We start from the raw sequence: 13,200 nt of genomic DNA on the forward strand, positions 1-13,200 counted from the left end.
GGTGACCAGACCTCTGATAAAATTGGGACTGTCCCAATATTCAGCTGTTTGTCCCGCGTCCCGACGGATGTATGGTCGGGATGCCATTTGTCCCGATATTTTGGCTCGGTCGTTTTTGGGGTTTTTTTGCTTCGCCAGCATTCTGGCTTTTTTTTGCTTGGGCAGTTATCCCGGTATTTTGTTCTTGGCATCTGGTCACCCTACTCTCAATGCATCAACAGATGGCAGGGGAGAGCTCACTCAGGCCACTGCTTACATCAGCCAGTGTTTGGAGATCCCCAAGGTGACCAGCCATGGAGACAGAGACTTACCTCATCTCTTTGCTTTCTTTCAGCTTCCATGACAGGATTCCCCATGGCAGGTAAATACAAACATAGGCAGAGGGTGTGGGGGGTATGTCCGTATGTGTGGCGTGCATGCTGCAGTGTGCAGCTATCTCATAAATTGGGGCGAGGAAGGGCAGAGTTAAGGTTATTTAATCTTGTCGTTCAAGTGTAGGACTGGAGACTTGGGTTCAAATCCTGCCTCCTCCAGACTCACCCCGTGGTCTCAGCCCATCACTCCCTCAGTTTCCCCACCAGTGAATTGTTAACAAGGTGGGCTGTGTGGCAGAGTGAGCAGAGCCCAGGGCATCCTGGCTGTTGGGTACCTGGGGAAATGCCCCAGCCATCCAGCATCTCAAGGGCTCACCCTTGCCCAGTAAGGCCGATTGAAATTTGGACTCTGGCAGTGGCTGCCTGAGCCGCATCAATCTGGGGTGAGCCCAGATTTACCCTGGGGTATGATCTGCCCAACAGATATTTTTGCCTTTAGTTATTGTTAGAGCTGTTTTAGCTCAGCCCTGGCTGGTGAGTGCCGCCTCCCCCCCCCCCCCCCACAAAGGGCAAATAGAGGTTCTGTGTATATACACTGGGGCACCGTGACACCAGCTGGGGCCTGTGAGAGGTGGGGGTGGGGTACCAGGAGCTGGACTGCCGAGGTGCCGTCGCCACAGGACAGTGCTCAGTTTAGCACGGGGCCGGCCCTGTCTGTCTGGATGCTGTGGAATATAGAGGAGCTGAATCAGCCCCAGTCAGGGCCAGTGGAGGCTTTGGGGGAGCAGAACTAAAGCCCCACGAGGCTGCTGCTATTGGCTTCGGTCAGGCAGGGGCATCGGGGCACAGACGGGGAGGGAGCCCAGGCTGCGGTAAAGGGCAGTTCAGTCTCCTGACCAGTTATGTCCTTTGCCCCTCGCCTGGGAGCCGCTCAGACTGAGGGCTGGCCTGGCCTGCACACACCTGTCCTGTCATGGAGGGGAATTAACCCCAGCAGCTCATTTCACATTTTGGGCATCAGAGAGCTGCAATGGCTGTGACTTCCACTAACTACCAGCTTGGACCCAGGGCCCCAGATGTGAAAGCCCAGTGCCTGTTTCCCCAACGCCAGCCACTGCCACTGCCTGAGCTGGGGCCAAATGGGAACCGGTGCCCTCCGGGGGAAAAGCCGCAGGTCTCCTTCCCCCAATGTACTGTGTCAGCTCATCCACCTTGCACAGACTGTACTGGAGCCAGAGTCCTTTGGGGGGAAAGACCCTGTGTCCCATTCTCCATCCCACGAGTCAGCCATTCCCCCCTGCCAGGGGATGGATCAGAGCTGGTGACCTCCAGAGGGGACCCCCCAGTGTCCCATTCTCAGTCCCCCTAAGCCAGCCAGTCTGCCACACTGGGACTGAATGGGAGCCAGAGTAAACTATAGGGGAAAAGCCGCATATTCCTTTCCTCTAGCCCATCCCTGAGTGTTTATCCCCTTGGGGTATTTGCAGACTCAGGCATCCCAGAACTAACTCAGCTCCGACTGGTGAACGGCCCAAATCGCTGCTCTGGGAGAGTCGAGGTGCTTCACAACCAGCAGTGGGGAGCCGTGTGTGATGACAGCTGGGACTTAACTGATGCTGGAGTCGTGTGCAGGCAGCTGGGCTGTGGGGCGGCGTTATCAGCCCCAGGCTAGGCTCAATTTGGACAAGGATCTGGCCCAATTTGGCTGGATGAGGTTACCTGCACAGGGACTGAAGCTGCCCTCTCCGAATGCAGGGCTAAGCCTTGGGGAGACCATAACTGTCACCACGGAGAAGTTGCCGGTATTGTGTGCTCAGGTAACCCTCCTTCGTCATGCCCCTGTGAGTGCTGTGAGAAGCAGTTCGGGGACTCACTGGCGCGCTCTCCCCTCACAGTGAGTTCTGACCCTGATGCAAAATGCTGTGCTGGGGCTCAGCGGAGGCTGCTCTCCCTGCAGACTCCTGCATTACCACAAAGCCCCAGGTCGTGTCTAAGGGCCATGCTGCAGGGAGCAGTTTGGGGACCACAGGAGGGGGCTGCCCTGTCTCAGAGTCAGTGCTTACCCCAATGCCCCAGCGTAGTGCTAGGGCACCGTGCTGCAAGCTGAGGTGTGTACCTCACTGTGAGAGCCCCTCTGCTCACTCTGATCCCCGCACCCAACTACAGCACTATGGGCACTCAGTGACCATTGAGTTCTAGTCAGACTCACTTGGTGTCTTAGAATCATAGAATATCAGGGTTGGAAGGGACCTCAGGAGGTCAATTAGTCCAATTCCCTGCTCAAAGCAGGACCAACACCAACTAAATCATCTTGGCCAAGGCTTTGTCAAGCAGGCCCTTAAAAACCTCTAAGGATGGAGATTCCACCACCTCCCTAGGGAACCCATTCCAGTGCTTCACCAGCATGCTTTATCAGCATGGAAGCATGTCGTCTGGAATGGTGGCCGAAGCGTGAAGGGGCATGTGAATATTTAGCATATCTGGCACATAAATACCTTGCAATGCCACCTGCAAAAGTGCCATGCGAACGCCTCTTCTCACTTTCGGGTGACATTGCAAATAAGAAGCAGGCAGCGTTATCTCCCGTAAATGTAAACAAACTTGTTTGTCTGAGCAATTGCCTGAACAAGAAGTAAGTGTGCAGTTATGTAACAAAAAAACAACAACAACAAAACAAAACTACATTTGTAAGTTTCACTTTCACAATAGAGAGATTGCACTACAGGACTTGTATGAGGTGAACTGAAAAATACTACTTCTTTTACCATTTTACAGTGGTAATATTTGTAATCCAAAATACAGTAAAAGCTGCTTTATCCGATACTTCACCAACCGGAAAGGTCTATAAATCGGCATTTCTGATCTTCATTGAAATGCTGGTTTATAGACCGGTTGGTGCAGGGCCAGCAGGGGTTTGGGGTGCAGGAGGGGGAGCACAGCAAGGGCTCTGGGAGGGACTTTGAGTGTGGGAGGGGGCTTAGTACACGGGAGGGGGTGCAGGGTGTTGGATACAGGGGCTGCTCACCTCGGATGGCTCCCCGCAAGTGGCGACTTTTCCCGGGCTCCAGCTACTCCTAAGTGCGTCAGGCGGCTCTACGTGCTTCCCCTCCCAGTGCCAGCTGCACAACTCCCATTGGCTGGGAACCATGGCCAATGGGAGCTGCGGGGGTGGCGCCTGCGGGCAGAGGGAGGGCGCCAAGCCCCCTGCTGCACGTCCGCCTAGGAGCAGCCGGGACAAGTTGCCGCTTGCGGGGCACTGTCCGATGTGTTTGGCCCCCGGATCCGGCACCCTGCACCCCATCCCATGCTCCAACAGCCTGCCCCAAGCCCCCTCCTGCCCCCAAACTTCCTCCCAGAGCCTATGCTCCACATCCCCTCCCGCACCCCAACCCCCAGCAGGGCACTCCCTCCCGCATCCAAACTCCCTCCCTCTTAGTTTCATTTTCATTTTTATAGGGGGTGGGATAGCTCAGTGGTTTGAGCATTGGCCTGCTAAACCCAGGGTTGTGAGTTCAATCCTTGAGGGGACCACTTAGGGATCTGGGGCAAAAGTCAGTACGTGGTCCTGCTGCAGGGGGCTAGACATGATGACCTTTTGGGGTCCCTTCCAGCTCTATGAGATAGATATATCTCCATATATTAGTTACCGGAACACCCGCCCCCCCCCGTTCCCCCAACAGGCCAGATAAAACAACCTTAACTGTAACAATGTAAAGTGAAAACACATTGCATTCTGAGTTGTAATTGAAATCAATATATTTGAAAACATAGAAAAACATCCAAAATATTTAATTTATTTCAATTGGTATTCTATTATTTAACAGTGTGATTAAAACTGCGATTAATAGTGATTAATTTTTTGAATCACGATAATTTTTTTGAGTTGATTGTGTGAGTTAACTGCCATAAATGACAGGGAGTGAACCCCTAACAGGCTGTTCAGACCTGTCAGTGGGAGGCACTATGTTCCCCAGCATCACTACGGATCAGATGCACAGGAACCTCCCTGAGTGTTTATTCCCTTGGGGTGTTTGCAGACTCTGGTATCTCAGAAGTGGCTCAGCTCCGACTGGTGAACGGCCCAAGTCGCTGCGCTGGGAGAGTCGAGGTGCTTCACAACCAGCAGTGGGGAACCGTGTGTGATGACGGCTGGGACATAACTGATGCTGGAGTCGTGTGCAGGGAGCTGGGCTGTGGGACGGCCTTATCAGCCCCAGGAGGGGCTCGATTTGGGCGAGGATCAGACCCTATCTGGCTGGATGACGTTCACTGCACAGGGAAAGAAGCTGCCCTCACCGAATGCAGGGCTCGGCCTTGGGGAGACAGTAACTGTGACCACGGAGAAGATGCCGGTGTTGTGTGCTCAGGTAACCTTCATCTGCCACCCTGCATGTTGCTGGGAGGAGGATGGGAAGCTTATTATGGGGCATTGTCCTCTCACAGCCAATGCTGACCCCAGCATGGTGCTTGGGGGCTGTGTTTCAGGGTGCAATATGGTGGTTCCAGTAGGGAGCGCTCTCCTCTCAGTCTGTGCTGACCCTAATTCCCCTGTGCGGTTCTATGGGCCTGTGCAGGGAGTGGTGTGGGGGCTCATTACGGGACACTCATGCTATCCCCAGTAAGTCAGTGCTGGCCCCAGTGCCCTAGTGCATTGCTAGGGGGCCTGTGCTGCAGGTAGGGGGTGGCAGTAGGGGGCTGTATTGAAGCTAGACTCCCCGGCATGGTGCCTCCTGCTGGTCATCTTGGGAATTAGTTCTTCATCCTCCAGAACACCCTCTGCTGGCCGATATCTCGCTTGCCTCAGGCCCCCGTGTCCCTCCCGGACCCTGTTGCCCCATACCCTGGGGTTCTGCCCACTGCAGTACCCCCACACACTGGGTCTCCCCTCCCGTGGGAAGCCGCACCCTTTACACCCACCTTGCCTCAGTGGCTACTGCCAGTCATCATCTAGCCCCCGCTCACTGGGGCAAACCGCAGTGTCATCATTGCCAAGGGGGTTGGACCAGCTGCCTCTGCCTAACCCCGGGCTGCAGCCTCTGCAACCCCAGGACCTGTTTTGGCCTTTAACTAGGCCTGCAGCCTGGGGATTTGCCAGGCTGGAGCTCCCCAGCTCCTCTTGCCTTTCCCCAGCTCTGTTCTGTTCTGTTCCCTGAGCTACCAGTCCTTTATAGGGCCAGCTGTCTCCTAATTGGGCATGGCCCCAGCCTTCCCAATCAGCCTATACTTATTGGCTCTCAGCCCCAGCCCTCCTGAAGCACTGGCTTTTAACCCTTTCAGGGTCAGAGTGGGGTAACTGCCCCGCCTCAGGGGCTCTCTCCATTTGTAGTTGTGCTGGCCCTAATGACTAATGCCGGAAACACGTAAAACCATGAGCAAAACACCTATCCCAGGGTACATTGGGAAGTGGCTCTCCTCCACCAAGTATGACTGTCTGTATTGCTGCCCCACAGGCACAGTGAGAAAATTGGGCTAAGCCAAATCTCTGCCATCATTCATCTGAGACTGGTACTGGGCTGGCAGCACTAGACATGAGTGCAGCAATGGCTGCAACAAAACGATGTTACCAAGTCAGATGTGGCAAGTCAGCAGGAACCACAGGGGCAGGAGTTTGCTTCAGGAGGGGCCGATCTGCTTGTAGGAAGTGTGCATTGCCTCTGCCCTGGTCGGAACCATTGTCAGCCTGGTGCGCAGCAGGTTCCTGGCAGCCGTCCCTGCGCTCCAGGCAGGTCTAAGGGGGATGGACTCTGGTTGACGTTTTCAGGGAGCTATGGAGCCAACACATGTAAATTGGATGCAGATGTGAGACTAAGGCAACCACTAATGACACGGGTGACTATGTTTAACTCCCAGTCACCGAGATGCTTATGCCAGCGTCTGCCCCACAGCACTGCACAGTATCGCACTGGAGCGAATACCAGCGCCAGGAGTGAGGGTGTAAATCTGCTTCCCAGGAGGTTCCTGCCAGCTGTGCAGGGGATGAGCTTTTTAATTAAGTGTCTAGTTGGAGCAGTAGGTCAGACTGCCATCCAGTCTGCCTAACTAGGTGAGAGCTGGCTGGGAGGGGAGTGGACAAACTTCAACATTGCCCAAGTGATTAGCCTGGTCAGTGGTGGGGAGCCCTTGACAGGCAGTGGCTGTGTGCAGAGACCGGTCAGCTCTGTCGGCGGGAGGCGCTACGTTCCCCAGCAACAGGAGAGATCAGATGCCCAGGAACCTCCCTGACTGTTTATTCCCTTGGGTGTTTGCAGACTCCGGCATCTCAGAAGTGGCTCCGCTCCGACTGGTGAACGGTTCAAGTCGCTGCGCTGGGAGAGTCGAGGTGTTTCACAACCAGCAGTGGGGAACCGTGTGTGATGCCAGCTGGGACTTACAGGATGCTGGCGTCGTGTGCAGGCAGCTGGGCTGTGGGATGGCATTATCAGCCCCAGTTGGGGCTCATTTTGGGCAAGGATCTTTCCGTATTTGGCTGAATAATGTCAACTGCACAGGGACAGAAGTTGCCTTCTCCGATTGCCGGGCTCGGCCTTGGGGAGACAATAACTGTACCCATGGAGAAGATGCTGGTGTCAAGTGCTCAGGTAACCCTCCTCCATCACGTCAGTGTGGGTGGTGCAGGGATCGGGCTGGGAAGCTTTCAGCACAGACCCAGCTCTCTTGTCTGAGTCAGCGCTGACCCCAGTGCCCCAGCACGGTGCTAAGGGCCTGTACTGCAGGGAGCTGGTTCAGGGTCACAGTACGTGTCGCTCTTCCCATGGTGTCAGTGCTGACCCCATTGTTCCCCCACAGTTCTACAGGCCTGTGCTGCAGGGAGCCGGATGGGGGCTCAGGAGGGGGCTCTCTGTCCTCGAAGTCAGTGCTGTCCCCAGTGCCCCAGCACAGCACTTTGGGCCTGCGCTGCAGGGAGCAGTACATGTGCCTCAGTGAGAGATCCTCCCTGTCTCTGCTTGCTCTGATCCCCCGTCCCACTACAGCACAATGGGGCGCTGGGTAACCGTAGATCCCATTTGTGGGATTTGGTGTCAAATGTAGCCTGCAGACTCTCAGGGGTCCCTTTATGTGGGTTTCCTACCCTTGCCACTCCGGGTGATTTCCATCTCAGCTAATTACCTCTGAACCTGTAAATATCCCCCACGGCTATGACTAGAGACTGGATTCTTCCCCACTTCCTCTCCTACACAGCCCATGAGTTTCTGTGCCTGATGTCTCAGCTGCCCTGTTCCACCCCAGAAGTGGCTGCATGGCAGTGGTGGGGAGTAGGGCTGTTAAGTGACAAAAAAAATGTATTGTGATTAATCGTGCAATTAATCACGCCTTTGCACAATAATAGAATACCATTTATTTTAATTTTGGGGGGATGTTTTCTCCATTTTCAAATATATTGAATTCAATTACAATACACAATACATAGCAGGAGATACACAATTCTCCCCCAAGGATTTCAGTCACAAATTAAATTAATACATTGTTTATTTAATGAGCGTTATCACCACGGTGGCCGAAGCATGAAGGGGCATATGAATGGTTAGCATATCCAGCACGTAAATAACTTACAATGCCAGCTGCAAAAGTGCCATGCCAATGCCTGTTCTAACTTTCTGGTGACCTTGTAAATAAGAAGCAGGCAGCATTATCTCCCATATATGTAAACAAAGTTGTTTGTCTTAGCGATTGGCTGAACAAGACGTAGGAGTGAGTGGACATGTAGGCTGTAAGTTTTACATTGTTAAGTGCAGTTATGCAACAACAACAAAAATCTACATTTGTATTTTGCACTTACACAAGAAAGATTGCACTACAGTACTTTTATGAGGTGAATTGAAAAATATTATTTCTTTTACCATGTTTACAATGCAAATATTTGTAATCCAAAATAATAATAACAAGTGAGCACAGTACACTTTGTATTTTGTGTTGTAATTGAAATCAATATGCTTGAAAACATAGAAAAACATCCAAAATATTTAATAAATTTCAATTGGAATTCTATTGTTTAACAGTGCGATTATGTGACGGGTTCAGGACTCATCACGGCTGGCACCTCCTGCTGGTTGCTCTTGTCAGCTACCGAGCACCCTCTGCGTGTGGTGTCTCGTCCGTTGTCTGCTCTGGTGGTTTGGGAACCGCGTTGCTCTCCAGTCAGCAGTGTCTGCTCCAGGACAGTGCCCTCTGGCAGTGCCCACTACTCCACCCTCACCCCCTCCCGGCTTGCACCTGCTTCAGTGGCCAACCACAACCCCAAAGTCTAGCCTCTTCGTGGCCAGGTGCAGAGCAATGGGGTAAGGGGGGGACCCAGACCGACCCGCTACTCTGGGTCCTGACCCACGGACCCTCTAGTGGCAGCCTCTCTCTGCCCTCCTTCTCTCCCCTCTTGTCCGACTATCTTCCCTGGGCCACTTCCCCTTTGGCCCTGTGCACCTTGTCGACCCTTTTTAGCAGGGGCAGCCTGGCAGGTAACTAGGTCGGAGCTCTCCTCTGCTTCCTGGAGCCTGCCCAGCACTGCTCTGTCTAAGGTGCTACCTCCTTTCCTCAGGAGCCAGTCCTTCGCCCTTGCTAGTCAGGGAGAGACTGCCTCTCCTCCTGCTAGGCAGCCTTTATATAGAGCCTTGCCCGGCCCTGACTGGCTGCCTCTTCCTTGGACCTGATTGGCTCTCCACAGGCCTTCGCTGATTGGTTGCTGGTCTGCGCAGCCTCTCTGGCCTGTCCCAGCCCTTTTCCTCATGGAGTTGGGCAGCCGCCCCACTACAGATTAAAACTGCGATTAATTTTTTTAATTGTGATTCACTTTTTTGTGTTGATTGCGTGAGTTAACTGTGATTAATCAACAGCCCTAGTTTGAATTAAAATGTTTCAGGTATTCCACACTTTCTGAGAATGACATTTTCCTCAAACCTCCTCTAGCCTTTCTGTTTCTGGTGTTGACGCTCACTTACTTCCTCACTGCTGGAGAAACACAGGTCCAGCACCAGAGACAACCCGTAACTGCCGATAGTGTGTGGGGGGCGGGTGGGGCGAATGAACATGCTAGGCATAAGCCAAGCAGCAGCTCGGGGGCAGGGATGGGGGGCTTGTGACCCCGCACCCAGATGGATCAAGTATGAGGGGTATCAAGTATCAAATTTATGCCCAAATAAATCTGTTAGTCTTTAAGGTGCCACCGGACTCCAGATTGATCAGCTGCTCTGAGACCGAGTTAACTGTGATTAATTGACAACCCTAGTGGGGAGTGAACCCCTAATGGGCAGTTGCAGAGGTTATTCAGACCTGTCATTCGGAGGGACTTCATTCCCCAGCATCAGTAGTGATCAGATGCACGGGAACCTCCCTGAGTGTTTATTCCCTTTCGGCTTTGCAGATTCCGGCATCTCAGAAGTGGCTCAGCTCCGACTGGTGAATGGTCCGAGTCTCTGCGCTGGGAGAGTCGAGGTGCTTCACAACCAGCACTGGGGAACCGTGTGTGATGACAGCTGGGACATAACTAATGCTGGAGTCGTATGCAGGCAGCTGAGCTGTGGCACGGCATTATCAGCCCCAGGAGGTGCTCGATTTGGGCGAGGATCAGACCCAATCTGGCTGGATGATGTTCAGTGCACAGGGACAGAAGATGCCCTCTCTGATTGCGGGGCTCGGCCTTGGGGAGACAATAACTGTCACCACCGAAAAGATGCCGGTGTTTTGTGCTCAGGTAAATTTCTTCCACTACCATCTGTGTTGCAGGGTGCAGGGTGGGAAGCTCATTACGGGGCATTGTCCCCTCACAGCCAGTGCTGACCCCACCATGGTGATTTGGGGCCTGAGCTTCATTGAGCAATATGGCGGTTTAACTAAGGGGCGCTCTCCTCTCACAGTCGGTGCTGACCCTAATTCACTTATGTGGTTCTATGGGCCTGTGCTGTAGGGAGTGGGGTGTGGGCTCAATGCGGTGCCAAGGGCTCCTGGCATGAGGAAGCCTTGTCTGTGCCTGCTGGGGGGCAGGTCCCCAACTCCCTCAGACACAGGCCACACAAGCTGTGTCCTCTAGGCCTTGTGGGGTGGTCTCTCTCCAGGTTGAAGATCGGCAAACTCCAGCCCCCAGCAGCACCCAACCCCTGTCCCGCTGGGCATTCACAGCAGTCACAGATCTGGTGCTCCCAAAGGAACAGGGCCCCCAGCTGACTAGCTCCACCTCCCATCTCTGCCCCGATCAACGCACAGCTCTACATACCTTCATAGTGACAACAAGGACAAGTGATTTCACAGAGTGTAGAGATTCGAGGGGTACCAAGGAGAAGGGTTGGAAAGAAATGATTCCATGGCCGATAAAATCATAGCACGCTGACTAGAGCCTAGAGTCATTGAACGAGATACTTTTCTGTCTGGCAGAGCAACGCTCACCCCACAGTCCTTCCAGGGTTTTACTCCAGGCTTGGCTGTGATCTCCTGTTCCTGAGACAAACACCGTCAGCCGCCTCCTGGGAGCTCTTGTCCCCTCTCATCTTTCTTTGTAGGGACAGACCATTGTCTCTTCCCAGAGGAGGTCTCTCTTCAGAGACTTGTGTTGAGGGTCCTTTGTCTTTGCAAATTCTCAAGCCCGCACTGGGCCCAGACAGTGAATATAGCCTGTCTCCACGGCTGTGCTTTGTTTTATGTGCTGATTGGCTCAGCCGAAGGGATTGCCATGGCACAGGTGACAAGCTTCACTTCAGCACTTCTGGAGCCTCATATTCTACATTTTACGTCTCTCTTCAACTATGTCCCATACAAACATCTTGCCCCCGTTAGGTCTACCAGTCGGCTGCTCGCTCTTGGTAGAGACCTCACATGACACCTTTGGTGAGCTATTGTGCATATATCTCACCCAGGAGATCCCAGTGTAACTCCTGACATCCCTGTGCCCTCTGCCAGTTGGCGTCTAGTTATCCCTGGGCCAGACCCCTCTGCAGCATGATGGGGGGCTGGGTAACTGTAGCTTCCACTGGTTGGATTTATTGTCAATGGAGCCTGCATCCACTCACTCTAGCTAAAAATCCAGGGCCATTTTCTCAAGAGTCTGTTTCCGAATAACTGTGTTCCGGTGGATTTGCATCTCAGGAATTGAGCCTTAAAGTTGTAATTTCCCCAAAGGCTGGACACAGGAGACGGAATTCTTCCTCACTTCCTGTCCTACACAGCCTACATATTTCCCTGTCCTGATTCTCAGCTGCCCTGTCCTACCCCAGAAGTGGCTGCTTGTCAGTGCGGGGAGTCTTCTTCTTTTTATTTTAAAGGAATATTTTAAATCTGTATTTTAAAGAATCCTTACTGAGGTTGCAGGAACAAACCATCCCAATGTGTAGAAAGAATAGTAAATATGGCAGGCGACCAGCTTGGCTTAACAGTGAAATACTTGCTGATCTTAAACACAAAAAAGAAGCTTACATGTAACCCTTCTGCCCATCTAAGTTGGCAGCAACAAGGGCCAGGTTCTGTATCTAGGGGTTCTGTTTCCATAACGCAATGCAAAACTGGCTCGAGCCCCCACCCAGTGACCTGGGACAATTACATACCACCCCCTGGGCGCCTCTAAGAGGCAATACTTCCCCTCTCGCAAGCACGGAGTCTGAGTGTAGCAGAAAATGTTTAATAGCATGAGGTAAACGACATCAGCATTAAATTGGGAAAAAAAACACCACAAACAGGATTCCTAACACAAACCATGAGCAAAAGACCCACCCCAGCAAATTGGGCCGTGTCCTTTCCCTTTGGTTCTTGAATCCAGCAACCCAAAAATCACCCAGAGTCCCCAAAGTCCAACACCCCCAAAGTCTCTTGGGTCCAGCAACCACCCAAAGTCCCAAAAGTCCAACAACCCCCCAAAGTTTCTGTCCCTGGTCAGTGCAGCCCCAGAGTAAAAGGGGGCACGCAGGGTGTTAAGGGGCACCTTACATGATCAGAGGCCGACCGGCCATCTCTCCGTGGGGTTCCGCCGCAGCCTTCACCATGAGCCAGTCCACTTCCTGCCGTCCCATGAACTACTCTGCTCTACGAGCCGCTCCAGCCGTCCCCGCAAATGGCTCCGCTCCGCACACTGACTTGTTGAGCCACTCCAGCCATCCCCCCAAATGGCTCTGCTCGCCGTTCCTTGGGCTGCTCCAACCGTCCCCACACCTCTCACTGCTCCTCTAGCCATCCCCGCAAACTGCTCCACCAGCCGCTTAGCAGTATAGCTTCAGGCTCCCCCACTAGTTAACAAAGCACTCAGTGATCTCAGCTCTTTTATGATTTCAGCTCGTAGTAGGGGAGCCCCAGTGCTGGTGCACCATTGGCCCAAAGTGAATTCAGCTCAGCAGCCTGAAACTAGACTCCTAATAGAATCAAAGTTAGCTCTGACATTCAACAGTGGAGAGAGGAGATGGTGCAATTGGTGTTTCAGGCCCTCAAAGGATGCCCATACCATCAGATATAAATACTTGTCCCCATCCTCTCTCAATTCACTGGGTTGTCCCTTGTCTAGCGAGTGCTACTTAGGTGATGGTGAGATCCTCTGTCATAAAACAGTTTCATTGTCCTTGATTCACATAATCAGGGTAACAACACTTTATTTCTCCTGCCCCAATAACAGAGAAACTGGGGATCCCACCCCATCCAAAGTAACCACTATCAGTTGCTGTTGTCTCATGCCAGGCGGGTGGGTGTGCCTATGCAAACAAGATCAGCCCCTGGAGTTCTTTTCCACACTCACCATAATTCACCACTAGATGTCAGGGTAGAGCTCATCCTGACTCTGCTTACATACAAGAAGTGGAAGATTGGACAAATGACCAGGGAGAAGTATAAAAATATTGCTCAGGCATGTAGGAGTGAAATCAGGGAGGCCAAATCACACTTGGAGTTGCAGCTAGCAAGAGATATTAAGAGTAACAAGAAGGGT

The 13,200-nt window shown here is 52.8% G+C and overlaps 1 protein-coding gene across 1 annotated transcript in view; it reads left to right on the forward strand.

Annotated features, from left to right (window-relative positions):
- Window positions 1–13,200, forward strand: part of LOC135892976 (uncharacterized) — a gene marked incomplete at its 5' end in the record, with an annotated part of 270,703 nt that overhangs the window by 12,870 nt on the left and 244,633 nt on the right. The window contains 5 exon segments of the mRNA XM_065420759.1: window positions 335–361; window positions 1,802–2,131; window positions 4,352–4,681; window positions 6,563–6,892; window positions 9,667–9,996. Coding sequence (XP_065276831.1) covers window positions 335–361; window positions 1,802–2,131; window positions 4,352–4,681; window positions 6,563–6,892; window positions 9,667–9,996 — 1,347 coding nt within the window.

Source organism: Emys orbicularis, chromosome 21, assembly GCF_028017835.1.
Source record: "Emys orbicularis isolate rEmyOrb1 chromosome 21, rEmyOrb1.hap1, whole genome shotgun sequence".
NCBI classification, from domain to species: Eukaryota; Metazoa; Chordata; order Testudines; family Emydidae; genus Emys; species Emys orbicularis.